General features: G+C 40.2%; 1 protein-coding gene across 2 annotated transcripts in view; it reads right to left on the bottom strand.

Annotated features, from left to right (window-relative positions):
* The window catches only part of ACBD5 (acyl-CoA binding domain containing 5), a 29,321-nt gene extending 23,324 nt beyond the window's left edge, over positions 1–5,997 (bottom strand). For both annotated transcript variants that reach the window (XM_032181615.1, XM_032181614.1), the window contains exons 1-3: positions 5,884–5,997; positions 4,756–4,876; positions 3,404–3,476 (exon numbers count right to left, since the gene is read on the bottom strand). In XM_032181615.1, the coding sequence (XP_032037506.1) occupies positions 3,404–3,476; positions 4,756–4,876; positions 5,884–5,959 (270 nt within the window). In that variant the 5' untranslated portion in view covers positions 5,960–5,997. The remainder of the gene's footprint in view (positions 1–3,403; positions 3,477–4,755; positions 4,877–5,883) is intronic.
* Positions 5,998–25,515: the final 19,518 nt, after the last annotated feature.

Genomic DNA, 25,515 nt, shown 5'->3' on the forward strand with positions numbered 1-25,515 from the left:
GATTCTTCCTATTTGTCAAAACCTGCCATCTTCAATGGAATGTAAGGAACAGATCAAAAGTACCTTCCTGGGTCTACCTAAAACCAAAAACCAAAGTGACCAGAATCCAAAAAAGCTGTGTCAATGCACATAAACACTTAGAAGATCAAACAAGCTCCAAATGACTTAAAGGCAGAATTTAAAAGTCATTACTCTGATAAAAAAAATTATTTTAATTTACAAAACCAGTATCTTTAACTTTCTGGTAAGAACATTAAGTTGTAATCTAGAACAAATAGAAAGTACTTCAATAATTTAAAATTGTTTTTGAAGTTTTAGACATTTGCCCCCTTATATTTTAAGTCCTTTGAGCACGCTTTTAGCTGGTAGCTTTGTTACTTCTTCCTCTTAAGACAAAAGAGGGGATAAAAGCCAGTAACTATGCAAAAGGATTCAGGTAGAAGCAGACTACTGTCTATGGTATGCTTCCCCCTCCAGAAGAGGAGCAGAAAGTACCAGATGGAAGATACAGGTTGCCACAGAACATGCTTCTCAAATAGAAGCACCGAGCACTTCACTAAGCAGCAGAAGCAAAAGCTACAGCATTATTTCACAAGGCAGAAGCTCCAGGCAGGCTAGCAGCTAACAAGTCAACACTTGCACACCAAAGATACCAAGAGACAGAGATCCCATCGACCTACAGTTCCATCACCACTTCTTTGATCTATTTAGCAAATATAATTCATCCTGTATTTGTTAGAGCTCAGTGCTCAGATATGGAGCTGGAAAAGAACTAGACATAGGACAGGTGTTTTAAAAACAAATAAACAGAAAAAATAACCTTCAGTAGCACTGAGAAAAATAAGAAACCCACTCTAGAGTAACACACTTGTATTTGCTAAGTATTTATATTTAGCATCTACACTGTGAACTGTTTCGTACTGCACTTTCATATGTGCATTCGTTTAAAGTAACTGTTCTTCACACTGTAAAGAGATGACAATATACTTTTAATAAGTTGGAGCAATTCCTAGTATCTTGTTTAACAGCAGCTTTGCAGTAAGGGCCTTAACTGATACCTTTTTGGTAGGAAAAAAAAATAAAACCAATAAACCCTCATAAACAAAGTTGGTTGCTTATGTATATTAGCCACTCTGCACAACGTACAAATTTTGAAATTGTAAATACAAAATAAGTTACTATGCATCCTGAATTACTGTTTTCTTTGGAAAGAAATGACTTTCAGACATAAGAAGATCCTTGTTTCAAATTAAAAACACTGTAAGTTAATGTTTTATGCTAAGATATTTCTCATTAATATGATAATTTTAATATTAAAACAATAATGTTAAATATTAAATATAAATAGCATCATATAATGATATTAATAAATAAAACAAGCTATTTGAGATGTAAATAAATTAGCCTAAATAGTACTTGGCAACATAAACTTTCAGAAATGTGATTTGGAAGAGGTATTTGCCTTAAACAACATGTACCTGAGCTTAGATTCATCTTCGCAAGGGCTGAGACATGTAAGGTCATTGCCTACCAACACCTGGAAATCTCAGCCAGACCCCTCTCAACAGCTGCAATTTTCAATGCCACCACATGAGGGGAGGGAACAAGTCTACAATAATGTTCAACTTGCAAATGGGTCGGCTGATACATGCACAGCCCTAACTCAAGTGCTAGGGTTATACTCCTGGGTGGTGGAGAGGGGAGAAATACCAATCACACCCTTACACACGGTTCTGTTACATCAAGAGACAAATGTCACGGGCACCTATGCAGCAAGAGCCGAACGCCCACAGCAGCACCACAGAGATTAGTGCAGTATGTGCTGATGGAAGAGCCCAGCGGATCCGTGGGAAATGCACTTCCATTGACATTTCAAGCAGAACCAACTGGGTTGGAAAAGCTGAAGCTAGGATTTCAAATGCGAGGGCTGAAGCTGCAGTAATGCAGGGTAAACAGATCCCCAGTTTCAAAGCTGTGCGAGGCAAGAAGTCATTTGCTCTCCAATCTCTGCACGTAATCCGTACAGAGGCAGAATATTTGTGCTTCATTAGGGTCAAGTAAGCAGACTTCCTCACAGGAGACTTACTAAGCCTTTTTTGGAACACACTGCACAACTCCACTTAATTTTAGCATCCTGATGGAACTAGCTACTGCACTGAAAAGAGCGGGTACTCTACTGAAATATTAATACATTTTGAAACTGAGATTTGAAAGGAAGAGATAAATCTTATGGCCTGCATTCGAAGCAAGTTACAATTTGGTGGGGATTATTTCTTAAAAATATGACCATTTAGCCTCTTGTGTTTTCTGGATTTTTTTTTTTTTCATTTTAAAGCATAAACAGTACTGTCAATGGGAACAGAATAACCAAAATTACAGAGAACAAGAAGTAGTTGAATTCCATCTCTTCACCAAGTAAAGGTTTTTTGCTGTACCAATCATTAAACATGTTAAGTATTCAAGTGAACCCTTAAGAATGTTTATGATAATGGCCTAAGAGAAAAGCAAGCATGTCCAGCGTACAACTTAAGTTTTTCCTCTCCTTGATGCTAACCTCATTCTAATAAGTTACAGATACACCTTCATCCAAAAGGACAGAAAAAATAATCTTTAAACTGGGCAGGCTACTTAAAAGAGCTAGTGCAAAGGACTGCAGTTAGAAGAGTTAGATAATAAAAGAAAAGAAACCTTAATTCTGAACACTTACTTTAGTTAATGCTTTAATACACGCTTAATAAAGTAACTATGGATGTTTACAAGTTACACATCTATTCCAAACAAGACAGAACAAATTACTCAATTATAAGTGTCAGACTCAAAATTCAATATACAAGAAGTATTTTCATCACAAATAAAGAAAACTTAGGCTGCTGAGTTATTCCTGAAAAAAGTCAAAGACAATTAAGTTTTAAGTTTTTATTTGATTATACTCATCTCTCCAGTCATGAGAGCAAAATTCTTGTTGACAGGTTACTTTTAGAGTCTTCCCACTCCAACACCTCCCCACCCCCAAGATAAGGATCCCTCACCTCTTTCAACTTGGAGAACCAAGGTAGTCTTTAGTAAATTCAGCTTTTCTTTTGTTGCACATTAGATTGCTTTGTTTTCTCCACAGCCCCCTTTCACCATGTTTTCAGTACTTCAAATCTATCATTTATGCTTCAGATCAACTAGAACTCATTTTTTCTAAAAACATGCCAAATTCAATAGGAATTGAATTGGAGGAAACTACATGATTTTATTCACCCAACAGGCCAAACAGCATAGTATTGAAGTGTAACAGCTCATATAGAGAATAATTTTGCAGCCCTGACAGTATTCAGTGAGAATCTCCTCACATTCCCTAGTGTATTTCATGGAACATTTATTCTGTAGGATGCCTTCTACTCATTAATATATTTACCTTTTTCATTTCTTCAACATAGGCTATCATGGCTTCTTCTTTGGACATGTCTCCCAGAGCACTCCAAGCATCCCTAAGGAGCAAAGTCACACACATCTTCAGAATCTGCAAGGCCTGTGGGATTGTTTTCAGCCCAGCCCTAAGTAGGTCAGTTATATAATACGCCAAGTTTCTCTAATACAAATAAAATGCAACAACAATTTGCAACTTTTTTTGAAAGACCAGATATATAATTTGCTAGAATAATTAAACAGTGGGACATCAATAAAGAAGCAACGAAATGAACAGCCTGGGGACTACACAGTTCCTCACTGGTCAACTAGGATCTTGTACCCAGTAAGCTGTTTACAAGCCCAGACATTATGAAAGACACATATTCCCCTTCGGATTGACTTAAGGCCCTCTATTACAGAGTAAAGCAGGCCTAAATATTTAGTGCCAGCTGTTTGTAAAGTGCCAGCTAAGTTATAACAGGATACAAGAAAAATGTTTAGCAGCAGGGGAAAGATGCGCCTGTCTAATAGGCAAGTAGTTTGTTGCCCCCAGTTACCACCACTGCTACCCATGACCTAGAAAATACCCACCTCTCCAGTTCTGCAAGACAGAAAACTTCAATTGAAGGTTTTTTTTTTTGTTTGGTTGTTTTTTTTAGCATTGCAGAAAGAATCTGTCAAAATACAGGCTGGAATAAACTATTTCCTTACTCAGTCTTGCACTTGATTTGACAATACCCCTACCTCTTGCCAGACTATTTGTCCCACTTACAGCAAAACCCCAAGGCTGGTGGCTCACATTTGAACTACAAACAGCCGACCATATAGACAGCAGTAATACTCACTCTACAGGACAAAATGATTATAAACGCTTAATATAAAAAGTCTTGATATGGGTTTTCAAACAGATCTCAGCAGTCTGGCAAATCAGAAGTCTTCCCAGCACAAGGGGAACACTGACAGTGGGAAGTTCTGCCACCAGGCAGACAAACCAGAAAGGCACAAACTAGATCTCTCTTCAAGAGCTTGAAGCAGTATTCATCATGTCTTTCAATGAGCACCTATTTACTTCTCGTGTTATCTTGTATGATGCGCGCATGAAGGAAGAATTCCAGACACTATTCCACATCACACACCCTGCAGAGCGCCTACAGTCTATGGCGTGGGATAAACACTGCACCTGAACTAGAAAGTTGGAACACAAGGAAGAAAGTGAATTGAAGCATCAAAGATTAAGAAAAAGAAAGAAGCTCACTAGTACCTTCCTCCAACAGCCACTCTTCTAAACATCTCCACTCAATGTATTAAAAAAAAAAAAAAAAAAAAAAAAAAAAAAAAAAAAAAAACAAGAAAAGTTACCATTTATATCTACCAATTGGATCCCAAAATCCAGGTCTTGGAATGTTACAGGGTCCTTGTGTTGCCTGCTTATAAAAGCTATAGAACTTCAGCATCATTTCGTTTGTTGGCTGGAATGAACCTAGTGAAAGCATTTTAAAATACAATTAAGTTGTAGTCAAGATTATTAACAAGTATTTCACAAGGTCAGTATTTCTGCCTGAAAACAGCCTGCAGTTTGTTACAGCCTGATTCAGAGCAGTACAGTTTGAGTCAAGGAAAAACATCAGCTAGCTGCAGTCAGCCTCACTGACAATATTTACTTTACAGAGAGCACACGCTTCAGATCAAGTTGAAGGGACTCTAACCTTTACTACCGCTAACGTCAGACTCCACAATTAGCAAAAGAGTAATAAGTAACAAAGAGCAAGCCTCCTTTCACTTAGTTTAAAGGGACAGATTCAGCTTGCCTTCAGTAAACACAGTATGTCACGAGCCATTCTGGCAATACAAGCAGTAACTTACTGAAAGACTACAGAATTTAAAAAGGCACTTTTTTTGTTGTTTATTTCGATATTTGACAGGTCTTTCAACAGCAGTTTCACTGTTCCTCCTGGTTTTGTTTTCTCTTCTTCCTCTGTGAAGTAAACACTTGTAGGCACAGGAAATGTAAACACAGAACTGCAATAATTGGCAGAGAATCACACCTGCTCCACTGAGTTAATTATTTCAGGTTGGATTCCAGTCATTAGGGGATGTTTACAGTGACCTTTACCTTGGTACCCCAACAAACCCGGGTTTACTTATAACAGAAATAAGTAACGATGCAATTAGTGATTTTTTTAGGGTTATTAACGGAAGGATACGAGCTGGTTCCTCACTCTACCACTTCACTAACTCAGCAGAGGGAACTGGTAACAGCCCCAAAGCTGTCAAACCAACTTTAGGATTTAAGGAGGCAAAGGCCCCTCCCGCAGGACCCCTCCTTCAGGAGGAACTTTTGGGGCGAACTGGAGAGTCCCAAACCCGCGTTCCTCCGTGCAGGGGGGGCTCGATAAGCGTAGGGCCACCTCCTGCTTGCCCCCACCGCCCCGTCCCGTCCCCTCGGTGTTAGCAGCGAGGCCCCCGCCGCCCCCGGGCCGCTCTCACCGTTTTTGGGCAGGCTCTGGATCACCTTCACGGCCGCCTCGAACCTGGTGGCGTGCACCGAGCCGGTCTCCGCCATCTCCCCGTCCCGTCCCGTCCCCGACCGCCTGCCTCCTCCTCCTCCTTCTCCTCCTCGTCCTGCTGCTGCTGCTGCTGCTCAGCCTCCCTCGCCGGGCCGCCTGCAGCACGGGAGAAGGGGCAGGGAGGCTCCGGGCCCTGCGCCGCCACCCCACCGCCCCCCGGCGGCAGCGGGACGGGGTGCCCGGCCCTGCCCTGCCCTGCCCTGCCCGGCCCCGCTCCCCTTGGTCAGGTCTGGCCGCAGCTCGGCCCGGCCCAGCCTGGCCCCTACCTCCCTGCCGGCCTCAGGCGCCCATGTTACGCCTTCCCCTCCCCTCGCACCGCCCCGAGGCCTCCAGGGGGCTCGCTGGGAAACGTAGTCCGCGGCCTCCCCGCTCCCCGCCCGGCCCTTTCCTTCCTCCTCACGCCGGGGCTGGTGGCCAGCAGCCGGGCGGCCTCGCGGCGCTGCCCCCGGGTGCTGAGGCGTTGGGCTCTAGCTGAAGGGCTGCTCCCCAGGGGACTGTTTTCTCCTTTATTTTTACCTCAAATGGTTTTATTTTTCACTCGTTTCTTTATCCCCTCTTCCTACGCCTTCGCTTCCCTGCTTGTTACTTTATACGAATATTTCAAAAGGTGCCATGCTCCTGTTGTGCAGCACTGACCCACTGTCGTCCCCAGTTTTGTCCCCAGTATCGTCCCCAGTATCGTCCCCAGTACCTTCAGGAGATTCCTGAAGATAGGAATGCCAAACAGGATTCCCGACCGCCCTGGCACTCTGCCTTGCTGCCTCCCCCCTCTCCTCACAGCTGCCCTCACCCACACCTGCTCCCACATAACCCACCCAAATGTGAACTCACTCTAGCCACGTATTTACTATTATTTATTTATTTTTTTTAATAGCAGCAATGACTCCTATTTACATTAAAATTTCAGGATTGTGATTTTTAAAACCTGGAACCCTGGAAATAACTATTGCCATGGCATTCGGAGATGAGGGTGAATGCCATTACAGCACAGCCAGCTAGCTCAGTAGCTAAATAAATGAATGGCCTCATTCAGAAGTGCTGTGCATACAGCGCATGAAATCAGACAAAAGTATGCTAAAACTACTTTTGTAGCAAGTGGAATAATTTACCCAGTGAGTTTCAGGATGAATTAATAGCCCCTTTAGATAGAATTGAGTGCAAAGTCTTGGCATTCAAGTCAGTTCATTTATCTGGTACACAACATATATTTTAAATTCCTCTTAAGGCAGTTGTGTACTCACAGTATATGCCCTCTGGTGGGAAAGAAAAGCTCCACAGAGAGGGAATTAAAGCAGATCAGACTGTGCTCTGCTGAGCTAGTGCATTCCACAAGGTCAGCAGCCAGCTGGCCCAGGAGAGCTTTACTGGCGAGAAGCTTACGCTTCCAGAGGTGTTCAAATAGGATTCCCCACGCTGGGTAAATGACAAACCCATGTTAGGAACATCGCCGCGGCACTCATATGAATGTTACAGATGAGTTTCTCTGAATTTTTCAAGTGCTAGATTTCTGAAGCTCTTGTGAGCTTTATACTAAGATCCATCGTCTTTCTATCCATGAAGGTAGGAATGACAGAAGCTCAGATCAAAGGGAAGTGTTTGTTTGAAGATAAATGGGTCTCTGTATAAATATGGATTTTTTGAAAATGCAAAGAGTTAATTGCAAAATAAATAAATAAATAAATAAAGGGCCTCTTGTGAGGCCAGCTGATGTATAAATTCTATTTACCTGAGAAAATCTATAATGACGTTTACCATTTAATTGTTTTAAGGGAGATGAAGTCTGCATTTTTATAATGAATGTTGCCACTCTTTCACTGGAAGAAAGCTTTGAAAGAGATGCAAATGACAGCCTATTTAATGGCTGTGTGAAAAAACAGAAGCTGCCATCTTTGCATTGAAGATGTGTGAGAGTGTGAGATCTGCAGATCTAGAATGAGGCACTTGAAAATGAAGTAACCCAAAATAATCAGTACCATCACACCCTGAGACAAGGATGAAATAATAAATGAGAAACAAATTATAAGCACTGGTGAGCCTGTGAGAATATATCACAAATGACTAGTTAATTTAAATGCTCATATATAATACTAATCAGCATGCCATTAGCTGTCCTTATATATGCATATTGCATTCTCATTGTAGTGACTACCATGTAGGGTTAATACAGGTAATAAAGGAGACCCTCTCATCTGTTGCAGACAGCGAGGAACAAATCTGGAACTTTATCTCAGGCCAAGGATCTAGACTCCATTATTGAGGGAACAGCATTATAAGATGTTTCTCTGTTGTCTGCTGGGTACCTATTAGGAATGACCACAAGTTTGTAGGGTACCTATTGGGAATGACCACAAGTTTGTAAGATCTACTTATAATCTATGTGTTGAAGTGGATTGTGTTTCTGTCACTCTGCAAAAGTGGCCTCCAAAGCAGTCATAAGCATGACCATCTTTTCTTATATATATATATTTATTTTTAATCTAGTATATGAGAATCTAAACATTGGGAACTGTGATAGAAAGACTGACCAGTGACGCCCATCTTAGGTCAGAGGTTGGACTTGATGGTCTTGAGGTCTCTTCCAACCTAGAAATTCTGTGATTCTGTGATTCTGTGATCGTTTGAGGTGTGAGAGGAGAAACCACAGTACTCTGCTACCAGCGTGGTTTGGCAGTGAGCGTTATGTATGACACTTGACATGTCTGTATACTTTCCTATCCTCACACTTCCCTTCAGCTGGTGTTTCACAGACTGCGCAAGAAGAGAATGTGAATTGCTAATACGAGGCATTTCTGGCAATGAAAATCTTACATAGAAACACACTGTTGTAGTCCCCAAAGGAGCGCGCTTGGAGGATGTCTGGAAAATGCAGACAAGTGTGATCCTGAGTATAACCTTGGACCTACTCTTCACAGATGGATTAGGGATGGTTATTGAGTCCAGTGATGTCCAGTGAGCACAGGACAGTCTACAAAGTCTGATCTGTTGAGCTCCTTTACAACCCTCATTCTGTGCCATGTGTAAGCTGGAACCGCCCCTCTGTGTTCTTCTCTTTTGTATCCCAGGTCTGATTTAATTTTCTGGCAGTTGCTTCCAGTGGTGAGCTACATCCCAGTCCAGCTTGAGGAGCACCTTCATTTTACTTGGGGGACAGAGGAGTCAGTATAATTATGCAAGTGAAAAGCAGCAACTGGAACCAATTATGCCTATTGCTCCCTCAAGGGTCTGAATCACGGCAGTGTATTTCACAGAAATATTTTTAAATGATTCTTAAGAAAGTAGACCGTAGTCTCATATTCATTAAAAGCAAGTTCTGTAAGCTACCAGATCCAAGAGCATGCAATTTTAGCAAAGATTACTTTCTGAGGTATGTAATCCAGCAGGGAGGGAGAATGAATTATTTAAAACCTAATAGTCATAATTATGAAGAACTAAATTAGCATTAAAATTTCTAAGTTAAATCTACATGCTTATGAAGAATGGAAAGATGTTATCTAAGACAGGCATTTTCATAAGGAGCATTTGACATTGTTCACAGTAGAAAGGCTAATGTATCAGTTGACATTTGCTGCAGGATTTCTTAATGAAATCATGAAGAATATTTGTGTCAAAATCAACAGCTCTGGAGAAAGGGAACTATTTGCAGACCGTCAATATGGCAGAACCAGCAGTTGAAGTTTGTCCACCCATGTAGGCTAATTCCCGTTCTTCAGGAAAAGCCCCTTGGGAAAAAGGCTAGCTTGAAATGAGCAAGAATGCCTTTGGGGATGGAAGTTTTGTTGTGCTGCTCAGATACACCCATTAATAACTCAGCTAGAAATACCAATTCATTTCACAGTTGAGGATTAAATAATGGAATTATTTTTAACCATCAGGCTGCTTTGCCTAAGGATTAGGCTCCATGTTGTCAAAGGGGTTAAATGTAAAATATCCAATTTTAAATCCCTCTCAGGCTATTCAGTTCAGGTATCTCAGGTCTTTCAGCAACCAATATCGTGAGCTGTGTTTTTGTTTCCCCCCTGCCTCCTCTCATCTCATGTTTCAAAAAAGAGGATGCAGTAACAGAAGTATCAGCTCACATCTGTTTTCATAAAACGCCCTTTGGAGAACAAAATATAATCACACTTCCAAAGACATTTAGCAGCATTTGACTTTGTGTTGAACTATATAGTCCTTACGAAGTCGAAACCTTTTACAGGTTTACATCACTGCAGGTCTGAAGTACAATGCGGTCTCATATCGTATCTTAAGCCCCTCTACTTTTTTCAAGCTTACTATTCATTTCTTTTATGAAATTTTTAATAAAGTTCAGTTTTCCTTATTGCCTCAAGGTATTATTCTTGTAAAACCAGCAGATTGTTATAACAGAATTGTTCAGGTTTCGCATATTCTAGATGGAACATTTTAAAAATCCTGTTCCCTTTCCCAGCCATGAAATAAGCTTTAAAAAGTTTCATCTTGCAGCAATGATGAACTGCATCTTCTTATAAACAGCAGGACCAGACAGTTCATAACAAATATTTATTCTTTTCCCTTCAGTAAAAAATACAGTTACTGGAGTTTAAATTGTGCTGTCATTTACAGGGATGAAAATTTGGATTTAGTTGGTTGATTTGGGGATATTTATGGTTACACATTTTCATAATGCAAATGAGTAGAATTTGACTCTGAAAACCCAACTCTGTCTGGGGTATTATTTCTGTTTTGACATTTGTACTTCTTATCTTTGCAACTAGTGCCGCTGAAGTTTTATAAGCCTATCCTTGTGTAATTTGCCTCTTGGGAACAGCAAACAAAATACTGTGACTGTATCATATTAATGTGCTTATGCAATGGCATATTTATAGCCAGACAGCTCTTGTGATATTTCTTTCAATATTTGGAAGGAAAAAAAAAATAACACCCCTAGTTTAGGCCTGTTCTTTTAAAATTCTAGCAAAAGAAGGTTATGATTCTTTCTAGCGAGTCTGAAAAATGACTTTGTGAAATGTTTTCAGACACATATTTACCAGTTCACAAAACCTGGAATATAACTGGCACAGAGGGCTGAATTCAAGTGTTTTCTGACCTCTCTCTATCTTTTTGTATATTTATTCAGGCAGAAAATATACCCCTGTGGTTTTGGCCAATGGGTTTCGACCATCTAATCTAAGAGATTAGGGGTGATTTACTAGAGTAAGTCCTCCTACAAACAAGCTCGGCTGAAGGATTTAAAACTGAGTTTAATTGGGTGTCAATGGCCATAAGAACCCAGCTACGTTGAGTCCTGGTAAAAAATCTGGCTTCCTCAGAACATGGTGCCAGCTAGCCGGGTTTGCACCACGGCTTTTTCACTCTCATCTTCAGGTTAGGTCTGGTACTGGACATTATCCAAGAAAGTTTGTCTGTGAAACCGTGTTGAGAAAGAAATCTGACATTCAAGAACTGTTTTGGTTTCTGCTGTTAAATCATTTCTTCTTGACTCAACCAGAAAATGTGAAGAATTGCTTCTTCAGATTTTTGGGCTGACAAGGCCCGCCTGCTTCTGTGAGGTGAGGGAGCTGGGACAGCTACAGCAACGTTCAGCATCTCAAGACCAGAACCTCCAAGTTTTTGCCATTTAAAATAATGAATTCACTCTTAAGCTGAAAATTATTGGATGGATGAATGAATGGGATGAATAAAAACTTAGGAAAACAAGTGTTTTTGCTGTTGTTTTTGTTTTTGTTTTTTAATTATTTCCCTTGTCACTGAAATGCCCTGGTTACTAATACATATGTTTGGTATGAGGAGAAGCTTAGTATCACAGCTTCTGTAAGCGCCAGAAAGGTTAATGAGGAAAGACAGCTGTCAGTTCTTCTTCCCCCAAAAGTAGAAAAAATAGATAAAAGAGCCCGCTGGATAGTTTTCAAAGTAAATTACTGTTGTCTTCTAAAATAATAATAATAATAAATGTATGTATATATATAAGAAACAAAGACAACCAAGCAATATGAATTGAAAAATGATCATTGAATCCACAGAAGCCTTTGAATGCATCTAAACTGAGATATTTAAAGTCAAGTCAGCCTGCTGCAGATAGAGATACACGTGCAGCCCCAACTAAGTGGTGAGCTGGGCAGCTACATGCCTGTGATAACAACAAGTTATGTCAAAGTCTGTTTGTCACACTGAGTAATCTGACAGAGGGCAGAGGACAATTTCAGAAGCCATTATAAATCTTTAACCAAAGATATATCCATTAAAGAGCGTTCGCATCATCACTAAAGACCAAGTCTTAAGTGTCATATAGATCACTTAAAAACATCGTGAAATCAAATGTTAGTACTACAAATTTGCCATACAAAAGAACAATGAAAAGATATCCTATTTCTTCCATTTATTTGCCTAGTTCACTTTTTTTTTTTTTTTTTAATTATCTCTTTATATCTTTGTCTGCTGGCTTATAGAGCTCACTATTATCTTCCTGAAAGGTTCTCCAACAATCCTTCTATGAATCCCTACAAATAGAAATTAAGCAACCCCTTGATTCCTTTATTTAGAATTGAATTCACTGATGCTCATGCTCCAGTGAATTCATTCTTCTTACGTCCTTCCAATATTTCAACATCTTTCTTAAATCCCAGATACTACTACAACGCTGCAGTAATTGTTGTATCAATATCAAAGAGGCAGTAGAGGACTGAGATGCTGCCTTTTCCAGACTCAGTATTCTCATTCGTACATCCAGAACTCATTGACCCTTTCGAATGTATAGAGATGGACAAGAGCCTCAAGGCACAAGATGCTCATACCCTATTTGTAGCTGGGGAGTCTAGTTAGAAGTACCTACTCCTGAAGCTTTTGTTCCAAGTGATGAAACTGTAAGTGGTCATTTTCAGTTACACTGTCTTTGCAACTCCCTTATCAGATTATTCTATCGTGACACTGTTCTTTTACTTATTCTTTTTACTCCCCTAATCACTGCAATCTCTGAAAGTTTTATCAGCAATGATTTTCTTGTTTTCTTGCTAGGTTAGTCAAAATAAGTTAAATAACACAGAGTCAAATTGTTACACTCATCTTTATGGCCACATTTGAAGTCTGTCAGCATGTTCTTGATTTAATGCACACCATAATGATTTCTCAGTACCACAAATGTTTTTTAGTGTTATTGTAGTTTTCAATCAAAATTTCATGCAAAGTCACATATTTTACAGAAATATGAATGTATTTCTGTAACAGTTTGTAGTAGGTAGGTAGGTGGACTGATTTATCTATTAAACTTGTATTTTCATAAAAAAGGTTATTGAGCTATCCTGAATATATGTATACTTCTCTAAACATTCCTATTCATTTGCATCATTAAGATATCCTTCTTTAATTCTTTCTTAATGGAATCTCCTGTTCGTCATTGTGTTGTATACCCGGGATCAATGCTAAGTTGATAGGACTACAATAGTTATTTATCTTTTTTCAATAGTGGCACAACCTTTGCTTTCTTTAAGTGCTCTGGAACTTCTCCAGTGCTTGAAAACTGACTGCGAATGAATATTAACAGTCTGTAATGCTCTTTCCTGGCTCTTTTAAAACTCTTGGATGTAACTAATCTGGACACACTGATTTAAGATTATCTAAATTTAGAAACTGCAGATAACTAGATCTCCCTTGTTATCCCTTTAATGTAAGCCAAAAATTGTGTTTTAAACACTGTGATTAAAGATCTCTTTTTGTTAGTCTGTTCACTCTCCAGGTATTTTACTGTTTCACTGCCTGCTCGAAACCCTACAGATGGGAGATGCTATGGGAGTCTAATGATTTTTTATTAATTTTTTTTTTTGAAAAGGAAGCTACAAATTTCTCTGCAGTTTACCTTTGACTTTTATGAACTCTAGGGATAAATGTCTGCCAGCTGCCTCAGCAAATCACGCATTATAAGCAGCTCAATCCTGTTTATAACTTTTTGCAAGAGGGAGTTGCTGTTTTTTCACTTATTTCTCTAGACCATTTTTAAGAGTAACTTTCAGTATGTGTTCTCATTCCTGTGCATGGTAGTTCTTCTAGAATTTTCATCTGGATTACCCATAAAAGTCTTTCCTGCTTTACTGCCTCTATGAAATGTCAGCTCAGGAATTTTTTACAGATCAAAAATTAAAACTAAGTCTTAGAATGTAAGTACTTAAATATGTATACGTATAAAAAAGTCTTAAAAAAAGAAAGCTTTCGATTAGTGGGATTGTCTATTTTGATGTCTACATTTCTATATCACAATAAAAGTACTGTTTACACTATGTACTGACATTCTTTTTCAAAAAAGGTTTAAAGATATTTAGTTCTTTGGACAAAATGCATAAATGTAGTTCTGTTTTATATTCGATGAAACAATGCAAAGACCAACTCTAAACACACGTATTTGTACACCCATAATATATAAAGCAGTTATGATACATATTAAGTCGATCAATGACATATTAGCTGTTGCTATAAGCAATGTATTAAATGGATCAAAGGTTGAAGAGCCTGTTCCTCCTCGGATTAGCTGGGTTCTGCTGTGGCTCACATGGCAGTGCTCTACTGGCTGCACAAGCCTGCCTACCCCACCCCACCACAGCTTCCCCGTTCTTCTCTATAAGAAAATCCAAAACTGCATGGGAGACAGATGAAGGAATGAGAGACATTCACAATACAAAGATTAAACCATTCCCAGCATGAAGCCTAAACCGCTGTAACCACAGCCCAAATACGAGTCTTTTGAAGACAAAATAGTTGTTGAGCTGACTAAGTCTGTGATCATACACATGTTGCAGCTCACCACCTGAGCATCCCACTGATGTTGCAATGATAAAATTAAGACCTGTGTATGTTTACAAGGTAGAGCCCTTGGTTTTCAGGAATGCTGGCCTTGTGTTTTACTTCTGCCACCTGCCATTACCTTTATTTTGCTCAGGTTTACATCCACAGGAGGACTCACAGATAGATATTTTAAAAATCATTGTGAAAGAGTTTCACGTTTGCTGGATGCTGTCATATACATGACTAAAGAATCATTTCATTAAAGAATCTGTGGCATAACTGGAATAGAGAATTGATGAAAACAGAAAAAAATACACAGAAAAATGATAAAATGATGGCATTTTTTACCTCAGACATGAAGTTGTCTCACATGTCTTGGATTTGGGAATTCATGTGTAAAAAGAAGCAGAATCAAACCCCAAATCAATGGACTTGGATATTTTACATTATTGAAAAGGTGTATAGAAAAGTGGTGGGAATGACCTGAAGAATAAATAAGTAAATAATTTGAAATAGTTGTATTAAAAGTAAATGAAGGTTCATGCCTGCCCTAGAAAGGAGCCCTGTGGTGCACGTTCTTTCATTCCAAATGGACCATCCCAACTTCCTCCAGTCTTTGCTTCTGTCTCATGTGTCTCAAATTATTCACTTCCTCGTGGGGCCCACCATATTCAGAGTAGCACGTTAACACACTGAAGCTCTTTAAAATGCATACCATGTGTGCACAACATGTCTTCGTTTATCAGATTAGCTCACAGATCAGAAGCCATTCAAAAGAGCAGAATGGCATTAAACCAAGGGTGTCAACTCACTTTGTCATGAAACTGAATTCCACTTCTAGTCAGAGGCTGGAAATTAAAAAGCAAAGTAGATACAAATGATTAATTTTCAAGTCTTACACCCTTTTCATTGTCAGAGTTAAATTACATTTTAATAGAGCAAATACACTTTTAAGCCTCTTTCCGTGAACGTAGGCTGTGTTCACACATCCCCTGCCAGTGGCTTCTGAGTTGGCTGCAGAAGTCACCATCCCCTGCACACCCACAGCCACCCACTGCTGCCCCTCTCATCAGCCTCTGGAGCTGCTCTCAGAAATGCTCCTCTACCCCTTTCAGCCAGAATAAGCAGGTTTTGTTAAATAGTTGGCATGCCTTAGCAAATCCTCGCTACAGATTCATCTTGCTGGAACTGTGTCAGGAGGGCAAAACCTTGGCCAGAAAAACATACCAGCAGAAGCCTCTTACATGGATCCAGCTGTTTTAGGAAACATCCATACTCACCTGGTAGAGTCGGTTGTCACCAGGGCTTGTTGCACCATCCCATACTGAAGAGACAGGCTCCTGAAGCTGAGCTGAAGCACTTCAGTGATACAGTAACAGGTATTCCTGTCCTGCTGGAGCATGGTTATTGTTTTATTGCTCCTTTTGCACCTGTGAGGTAAATATGCTTATTCATCCACACCCACACACAAGTCAGGTGTGTCCTAAACATCTGGGCTGGGTACGTAGATAGGATCAATTCTTTCATCCCGCTGTGGCTTCATTTCATTCATGTAATGTGGCCCTCCCTGAATAATAGACGAGGCAGTATATTTTACAGAAAACAAAGTCCTGTCGTTTCTACAGGTGTGCTGTTGAGAAACGGTTGAGCAAAACCAAACAATTTTAATTGGTAGCAGAAGATGTGCTAGATTATCCTGGATGAATTACGGACTAATACAATTAAATATCAAAACATATTTCTAAATGTCAGGAATATTGAGAAGGAAGAAACACCATTCAGACCAACCTTGCAGCTAGAAACATATATTGCCTTTGTGTCCTGAATTTAGCTTTCAGATTACTGATTTATATCAAAATAAGCCTTTCTGTGACTAAATCTCTTCTTACCAACCAACAGAGGTTATGAAATATGAGTTATATAAAATACAATCAGCAATAAATAGCTGACAAGTCTTAACTTCCACCAGTTTTAGCCATCACTACATAAAAGAACTAGTGCATTGCTTAATGTATGTACATGCCAACTGCAGGTAAAACATGTTCTTTCATTAGCTTGAAGTTTTCCCACATAAATTCAGAATATAAATGATAACAGAGGTCTGCTTTGTGGAGGGCAAACCAAACCAACCTACTGTCATGAGAGTTTTGACATATATTAAGGCCTGAATTTGAAATTGATATAATTGTTTCGGTATTACCCTGCACAGGGAAACCCTTACTTCATGACGAATAAGCCTTTTTTGCTTATTTTATCTGTTGTAGCTTGCGAACTACTTTGAAACAAAATGCCACCTTTTATTTGATTAAAAACTTTCACACCAGAATGGTTATACATTGGACGTGGTAATTAATACAATCTTTTTTTTGTGAATAAACCCCAGCGATGGATTAAACATGAATTGGTAGATTGTTGCTCTCATTATTCCTGGGCACTTATAAATAAATATATTCCCCTGTGGCTTCACTAAACCTTTGAACAGTACATTTGTATGCAAATCTGTGAAAAGTCGTACGGCAATGTCACCCTTAGTATTGCAAAAGTTGTGCAGTACCATAGTGGGCTGCAGAAATGTCTGACAGCTGACGTATTGGAAGCTCAAGGCTGTTTTCAGTAGGGACATTTAAAATTAGAAATATGAAAACCTGGACTACGAAGTACAGGAGTACAGGGGACACTTTTCCATATTTAAGAGAGGAAGTGGATGATTTATTTACTAGACCTTCCTATTAACACGTTCTACTGATACGTACAATATTCTCAGTTATTTCCTAACTCTTACTAACACTGCATAAGAAGTAAAAAAAGTGATATTCTGATTCAGAAAATACAAGTGTCTGCCATGTGCCGAGGCAGGAGTTAGAAGCTACCAGCCTAACAGCAGTTTGTCATGGCTGGTAGTGCCCACACTAGAAGGTAGCAGGGCTTGTGATGGACCCACTGCTACTTCAGCCAACACCAGCTGGCTTTCAGCTGAACTAAAGCTGTAGGCTGCTGATACAGGTTGGTGCAATTTATATCCATCATGGAACTGGAATGGAAAATCACCTTATAGCAACTTTATTGTTCTAATATATAGCATGAGGCTACTGTAAATAATACTAAAAGAGTTAACTGAAATGAAGCTTTTTCAGTTATGAAGAAATAATGTTTCTGAATGAGGTACCATATGTCAAGTTTGCTGCTCTCTTCCTAATGGAGATCAAGAAAGCATTTGAATACTGAATTCTTTTGTATGAAATGGGATAAGGAACCTTTCAGGTCACACAATAAAACTAATAAAAAATTATGTATATTAGGCATTTAGGCAAAGGTATTCATCCCAATTCTTTTTGACAAAACATTTTTTTCTTTCTCTGGAAACCGAAAGAGCTTTCAAAAGAGTCTGTTTAAATAAATCTCTATGAGAAAAAAGACTCCCCTCCTTTATTGTATGTATGCATGTATGATACCCAGCCAAACATCAGCTTAGGAGGTTATGAAGTCTCATCAACGATGAGCCCATAAGACGATGGTCACACATAGGTTGTGCCTGCTAGATAATTAACTGGTTGATATGTTGTTTCAACCTGTTGAGTTCAGTGTGTGATCAACATCAAGACCAAAATCAGGATTTGGTTCTTCAGATCTACAGTGAATTACCACTACATTGCAGGAATAACTGGTCATATATATAATATATATACATGTGTATGAATATATAGTGTATTCTATTAATACTATATTAATTCTATATTAATATATAGTACAGTATATGTGTTCTCAGTGACAGGGGATATAATCCTTCTATACCATTTTCCTTTCACAGTGATACTGTGTGTTCAGCAAGAATAAAGACAGAGAAAATCCCTTGACCCTTGCAGTGCACAGTGAAATATCACCCAAGCACACAATTCCTCCTTAGATATATCCTAACTCTAAAAAACTCTACCGAGAGCATAGTGCTTTTAGAAACTTATGAATTAACCAAATGGCAGATTTTATCAGGAGGAGCAGGAAGCATGTCCCTGAAATTACCTTCTGCCAAATTTCAAAGTCCTCATTCAAAATCTAGAGCTGCTGGGGCTTTAACCTCTTGGCTGAAATATTTGTAATGGATTGAATAGAATTCGTTTCTCCTTGTTTCCTTCTTACAAATTCCCTGAAGAAAAAAAAAAATTGTCTGAAATAGAAATTTGTGCTATTAGGGTTAAAGTACGACTGACAAAGGTAGAAGCAACTGAAAGAAAAGCATTACCAGGGGAAACTTAACAAATTTCACACACATTACAGTATGCTATATCTTCCATACAAAACAGCATCTTGACCTCTTTTGTGGTCAGAATAGTATTACATAAATCTAGCCATTTTTTTCCTTGTTTATGAACAAAGATACCTAGTTATCAGATGTTTTCCATCAATGTAAAAACCTGAACAGGCACCACCTTACACAACAAAGAACTTCTGAGAATCGCAAAAATGTCAGACAGGGAGTGAAGGGTCGTTGGCCAGTTCCATTATATAAAGAGATGAGATGGCAAGCATAATTAATCCACTCTGCATTCCAAAATATTTTAAATAATAATAGCATTTTTAATTCTGAATAAGTCCATATTTATTACATGACAGCGTTTAAAAGTCCCCAGCCCTTCAGGAAGCACACTGTCCAGAAAAATACTGCGGGATTATTATAGTTATAATCAAATAGATGGAAACATTCACAGCTAATGTTGACATCAAATTGTTGAGCATTGCAGGAAGCTGCCACTGGAAATTTGCATATTCACTTCTAATTGTGCCTATGCATCATAAAGATAGCTCATATTTGCATTTGCTGCCCTCTGAACCACGTCATTTTCCAGTGGCGTATATTCGCTTCCACTGGAGGTAACTTTCATTAGTGGTAATTAAAGGACAATTTTTACTGCATTATGCTCCAGGAAACAATAAGAGGTTGCTGAGATTGATTAATATCCAAACTAAGTTTGAGTCATGTAATCAATCTCATAGGTACAAGAGATTGTTCCTGTTACAAAGTGAAAAATAACAAGACAGAAAAAATAAAAATAATAATAAAAAAAACCCAACTATTTATTCTGAATAGCCAATGCTTAGCCTTTAAATTCTGTTGGATTGCACTAAATGGCCTGATTTATTTTTAAATGTTCCCAACAGAGAATAGCCTCAGTCTATGTGTAATGACTTTTTTACCCTCATTATCTGCACAGTCTGTGTTTGGACTCTGACTGGGACAATACCAAGGAGGATGTCAATGTTATCTTAGTGTGGAAATGATTTTCTGGTAGACAACTGCATCTGAGGGTTGCTCTGCATCCAATCCCATTACTTTTGGCTTCAATGCCTATTGAAGATAGTGCTCCTTTTCAAATGCCACTGAATGCTGGAGACTCAATATTGCTTCCAGTTGAAGCGTTACAGTTTCACTGGGAGCTGGAACAGACCCAATAACTCTAATGTGTTTTTACTTACTGAAAAAAAAACGCTTATTACGCTGTGACTTATTTTGCCATCCTACTATTGTGTTGAAAAATACTATCACTGCAGAATTGCTGTCAAATGTTTATTTTTGTTGGGAAAATAGCACTCTTTCTGTAGTAGCATGATGTTATCATTTAATTATTTCTTCTTTTCTGCTTTATGATGGAAAGCTGCAATTCAATGAAGTATATATTTAAATGCAAAAGAGGCATACCAATTAATCAGTACAGAACATGAATGCTTTTAATCTCCATCAAAAAACTGTGGGCCTTAGAAAAACACCAATCTTTCAAATAGAAACTATATAAAAGCAATTCCTGTCCATGCTCACATTTCCTCAAATACAATGAAAAATTGCGATTGTGCAATTAAACTGTCTTTGCACTAATATATTCTTTTAAGGCTCTGCATTATGCTGAGAACCTTTTGAAGAGCCTCTGATTTCTTTTTGTTTAGCATGAAAATGGACGTACATAAATATTTTAAATTGATTTAAAAAAATCAAAAATCCACAGAGAGAAATGAAATGTTAGCTGTGAGACACTGCGAACTGAAACATACCCGTTTACTGCTTTCTGGGTTTTACCCATTCAATTAACATACAGAAAATTAGGAATGAAGATGGAAAATAAATTAGGCTAGAGGTTGCAGTTAGGTGTACCCATAACAGTGAACTAATCAGCTTTGAGGTGCATATGAAAACCAGACGATGGTATTATGACAGTCAACTCTCCATTATCTAGGATCATGGGAGACTGGGAAATGATGACACTAGAAAACCCTGGGTGCCACAGGTATTAGGGATGCTCTGGGTAGAGCAAACAGAAACACTTCAGTTCTGTGTATAGCAAATATAGTCCAGAAGAGCTTATTAACTCTGTGTTCACCTGTAGCCAGAGGTCCCAAGACATGGTTAGCAGCGTTGCATGAATTTGCAAAGCCATCTTAGGCTCCGTGTCTCAAGGAAGCAGTTACACTCCTGATGACCCTGGAAATAATACCTGATCCAATAAGCCCCACTAAGCCTCGGGTGGCTCTACAGGTTTAGGCATTGCACCCTGGAATATTTTAATTTGTGTTAGCCTCATGGCTGTTATTAAGTGGTGCAAAACGGAACAGAAATCGTGCTAATGATGTTTTGAGACTTCAAAATGTTTCTCAAGACCTTGAGCTGTGTTTATTTTTTTTTACTTTTTTTTTTATTTTTTATTTTTTCCCTGCTAGGAATGCTTACTCCAAAGAGCCAAGTGAGTAAAGTGAGTAGGACATTGCTGACACAAGGCATCAACCTTCCAGTGCCTGCTTTCAAGTCAGGGACATGGCAGACTTGTCTCTGGATCTGCTACATTCCATTATATATCACTGCTAATTACCAGGATATTAATTTTTTGGGGCAAGGTATCTGTCTTTCTGGTTTCAGAAGCTCTGTGCAGGGTGAGAAACCAGGGAAAGTTTTATTGGATATATACATATCAAAGAAAAGCTTCCATTTTAAAGGACTGCCATCCTCCAACAGGTATTTCATTAGGAAATTCCAACCTGCTCACTAATGATGGAGCCAAACCTGCATGGGTCCACTCAGAAAGATGACTATCACTCAGAGCCTCTCTCTTCAATGGGGTTGATTCATTTCATATTGAGACTAACCACCCCCAAAGCCATTATATAAAAGAAGGACCAAAAAAAAATTGCTAGTAAAAAGGATCACAGCCAGAAATCCACCTCCTACTTTATGTGGTTGCTCTACAAAATCATTACGGTTGGAAAAGGCCTCCAAGATCATCTGGTCCAACCATCACCCTACTACCAATGTCAGCCACTAAGCCATGTCCCTGAGCACCACGTCCAACCTTTCCTTGAACACCCCCAGGGACAGTGACTCCTCCACCTCCCTGGGCAACCTGTCCCAATGCCTGGCTGCTCCTTCTGAGCAGAAATGTCTCCTCATTTCCAACCTGAACCTCCCCTGGTGCAACTTGAGGCCATTCCCTCTGGTCCTATCACTAGTTACCTGCGAGAAGAGGCCGACCCCCAGCTCCCCACACTTTCCTTTCAGGCAGTTGTAGAGATCAGCAAGGTCTCCCTTGAGCTTCCTCTTCTCCAGACACAACAACCCCAGTTCCCTCAGCCGCTCCTCGTAGGACTTGTGTTCCAGCCCTTCACCAGCTTTGTAGCCCTCCTCTGGAGATGCTTCTTGTAGTGAGGGGCCCAAAGCTGGACACAGCACTCAAGGTGCGGCCTCACCAGAGCAGAGCACAGGGGAACGATCACCTCCCTGATCCTGCTGGCTGCACTATTCCTGATATAAGCCAGGATGTTTTTGGCCTTCTTGGCCACCTGGGCACTGTCAGCTCATGTTCAGGCAAGCATTGACCAACACTCCCAGATCCCTTTCCTCTGCACAGCTTTCCAGCCATTCTTCCTCAGAAGTTTAGCCTTATTTGTTACTAGAGTAAGAAGCAGATCATCTTGTCATTTGTCACACAATACCTGTGTGACTTGGTTTTGGTCTGGGAAGGAAGAAATTAACTTTCTTGAGGTTCTGCATACCTATGACTGCATCACAACAGTCTGGATCATCCACTTTTCCTGTGCTCTCAGGGCAGTGGATGCCCTCCCCTCCATGGCATGCAGCATTTTGGGGGATTAAGAAGAAAAGCCTGCCTCGTGATGAACAGCTGGGAGGGACGGCAGAAGTGGGGGCTAAGATCAGGAGCTGGACACAAGATATGGGAGGAATTCTTTGGTGCAGCGAAAATGGAAAGGCAGGTGCCTGGAGGCTGAGCTGGGAAAGATGAAAGAATGAAAACCAAAATGAAAGAGGCCAAAGGAACAGGGGATCCAGCAGAGCACAGGAGGGAAACAGCTGAGATGACAGATTGAGAAAAGGGTCGTGGGGGTGAGAGCAGAGGAAGGCCTGTTGCCATCAGAGCACTGCTGAGGAGCAATGATAAGCACACAGGAGGGATGAAGAGAAGAGAGCTTTATGAAAAACGAGGTTGAGACAGAAGGCGAAAGCCTGCAAGTGCAAATATACGATAGGTCGCGCCAAAATACAGCAGAACTATTTATTTTTGTGCCGCTCTTATCTTGCGCGTTCTGCAAGCAGCACTTGTGGATCTTATTATTTTTGTGCTCTCGGGCTGCCTAGCAATGCCTGGCTGCTGTGTGCTGCCTCTGCCTCGCACAGCTCGCCGGCTGCTTAGCAACTGGCAGGGGGGTGCCAGGGGGCCCTGGACCGGGATCGGGGACACAGCCCAACCCCAAACACCCCGCTGCCCTGGCCAGGCGGGAGGGAGCATTGCCGCTTGTTTCGGCTGTGACAAAAACCTTAGTAATATTAATTGAAGAAAAGCACATGTGGAGATGCTCATGGGAGTGCAGAGAGCCTGATAAATTGTCTGAGAAGTGCTAACAGCCCCATTTGTCTCTGAAATAGTCAGACACCCCTTGATGATTACTGAAATATCAATATAGTTAATTATTCAGGTTCTTAAGGCTCTCTGGGCTAGATCCAAAGCACTGGAAAGCAAACTAACACAGCTACCTGCTTTCTTGTGTGGTTACTTCTAATTTGCTGTAGGAAATATAAAAAAGGCAACTTTTGGCCCCAGAAAGAAAAAATAATAAAAAAAAATATTACGTATTCACACAGGATTGTCCCAGTACAGCTACACTTGCATACCTGTATCACTGTAATCAACATTTTTTTTTTCTTGCAGGAACGTGAGGCTTGGCATTTGGCAGCAGAGCTGATGTGGCTGATCTGAATAGACCCTGTGGCCTCTGTGCTTCCAGCTGCCCCCTCAAATCCCTCATCTCCCTTTCCACTGCACTGTCAAAAGTGCTTGTGCAGCGAAACAGCTGAATCAGGAATTGATTCAGCCGAGAAACAGCCCAACAAGAAATAAATGGTTATTTTCCAATCAACACGACTGAAGGAAGTACAGCTTTCAAGGGAAAAACAAAGACACATGTCAATTTGTGCCCTAGAAAAGGGAATAGACAGCTACAGAGCTACACAAATTACAGTGCAGAAGTTGCTTTGATACTACTACTCTGATGCTATTCTAAATGGATGCATTTAGAAGTCACATTTTTTCTCTTCCAGTCAAAAATGGACTATGTCCCATAAGGACAGCAGTGCCCCTTGAGATCAGTCTGGCTCACTGAGGGGGAGCAAACCTCAGGAAAAGAGTTGAGAGGTATATAAGCTCATCTGACTTTGAATGGGATCTCATCTAGGTGGTCATTTGGGTGGAGCTTGAGGAGCATCATTACATTCTTTTCTCTCTCAGTCCACCCTCTCCAGCCAGGAAAAGTTTAGTTCCCAGCTCTCTTGCACACTTGCATGTAGCTTAAGTAACAATTTCTAGAGGACAATCCACTGAACATAGTTTAGACACACACTAGTGTCTTCAGACAAGGTCAGCTCAAGTCCAAGGGTTTATATTGGCATAGCTACTCAAATATCCCTATGCCTTTAGCTGCTTTGGAATCGCCTGGCGTATGCACCATGCATGCTAATGGAGACAGCTTGTCTCCAGGTCTATTGCATCTGAGTCAATAAACCCTCTGAGAACCTCAGACATGAAGAACTCATTGCAAAGACACTCAAGTGACCCTGCAGAGCCATTCTGAAACCAAGGAGGACTATCGCAGGGCAGCAAATAATAAAGTTGCTTTCTATCTAAACAGTTGAGCATGACTGTACCATGAATCTTAGTGTGTCTTGTATTGCCTGGCCCTTGCAGCACTGCTGCTGGGGTTGTATGGCACTAGGTTAAAAAGTCCTGCTAGAGATGACCCAGCTCAGCGTGGAGCCAGTTTGGGTGTATGCTCATCTACAACAGGTCGTACCTAGCTTTCACCATCGGGATACACCCCGGTTGTGCCAGGAAGGTTAATGTGCAGCCAGAGATGTCACAAGGTGGCGCTCTTTGATGGGGTCTTCAAAGGTCCTCTTGAGTTGCGAGCACATTTGGAGGCAGATCATGTATTTAGTTTTGTGCAAGGCCTTTTGGGTGGAGATCCTTTGGAGGGCAAGGGGCTGTGAGCCCTCCTGGAGCCTCTCTTCTACAGCTTGAGGTGGGTGCATTGCCTGGGAGCCAGCACTGCCCTGCTCAGCTGCTGCTCTGCCATCTGCTTGTAGGACTTGGCTGCCTGCTGATGTGAGGTACGATGTATTTAACAAAGCACACACGACTGAATTTTCGCATACTGATAAAAGTTGATGTGCAAGGTCCCATGCATCTGCAGTCTCTCGGTAGAGGGGCAGCAATAACATTTTAAGAATAGCTGACAACAGTTGTGCTATGTTTGAGGA

Source organism: Aythya fuligula, chromosome 2, assembly GCF_009819795.1.
Source record: "Aythya fuligula isolate bAytFul2 chromosome 2, bAytFul2.pri, whole genome shotgun sequence".
Classification (NCBI taxonomy): Eukaryota; Metazoa; Chordata; class Aves; order Anseriformes; family Anatidae; genus Aythya; species Aythya fuligula.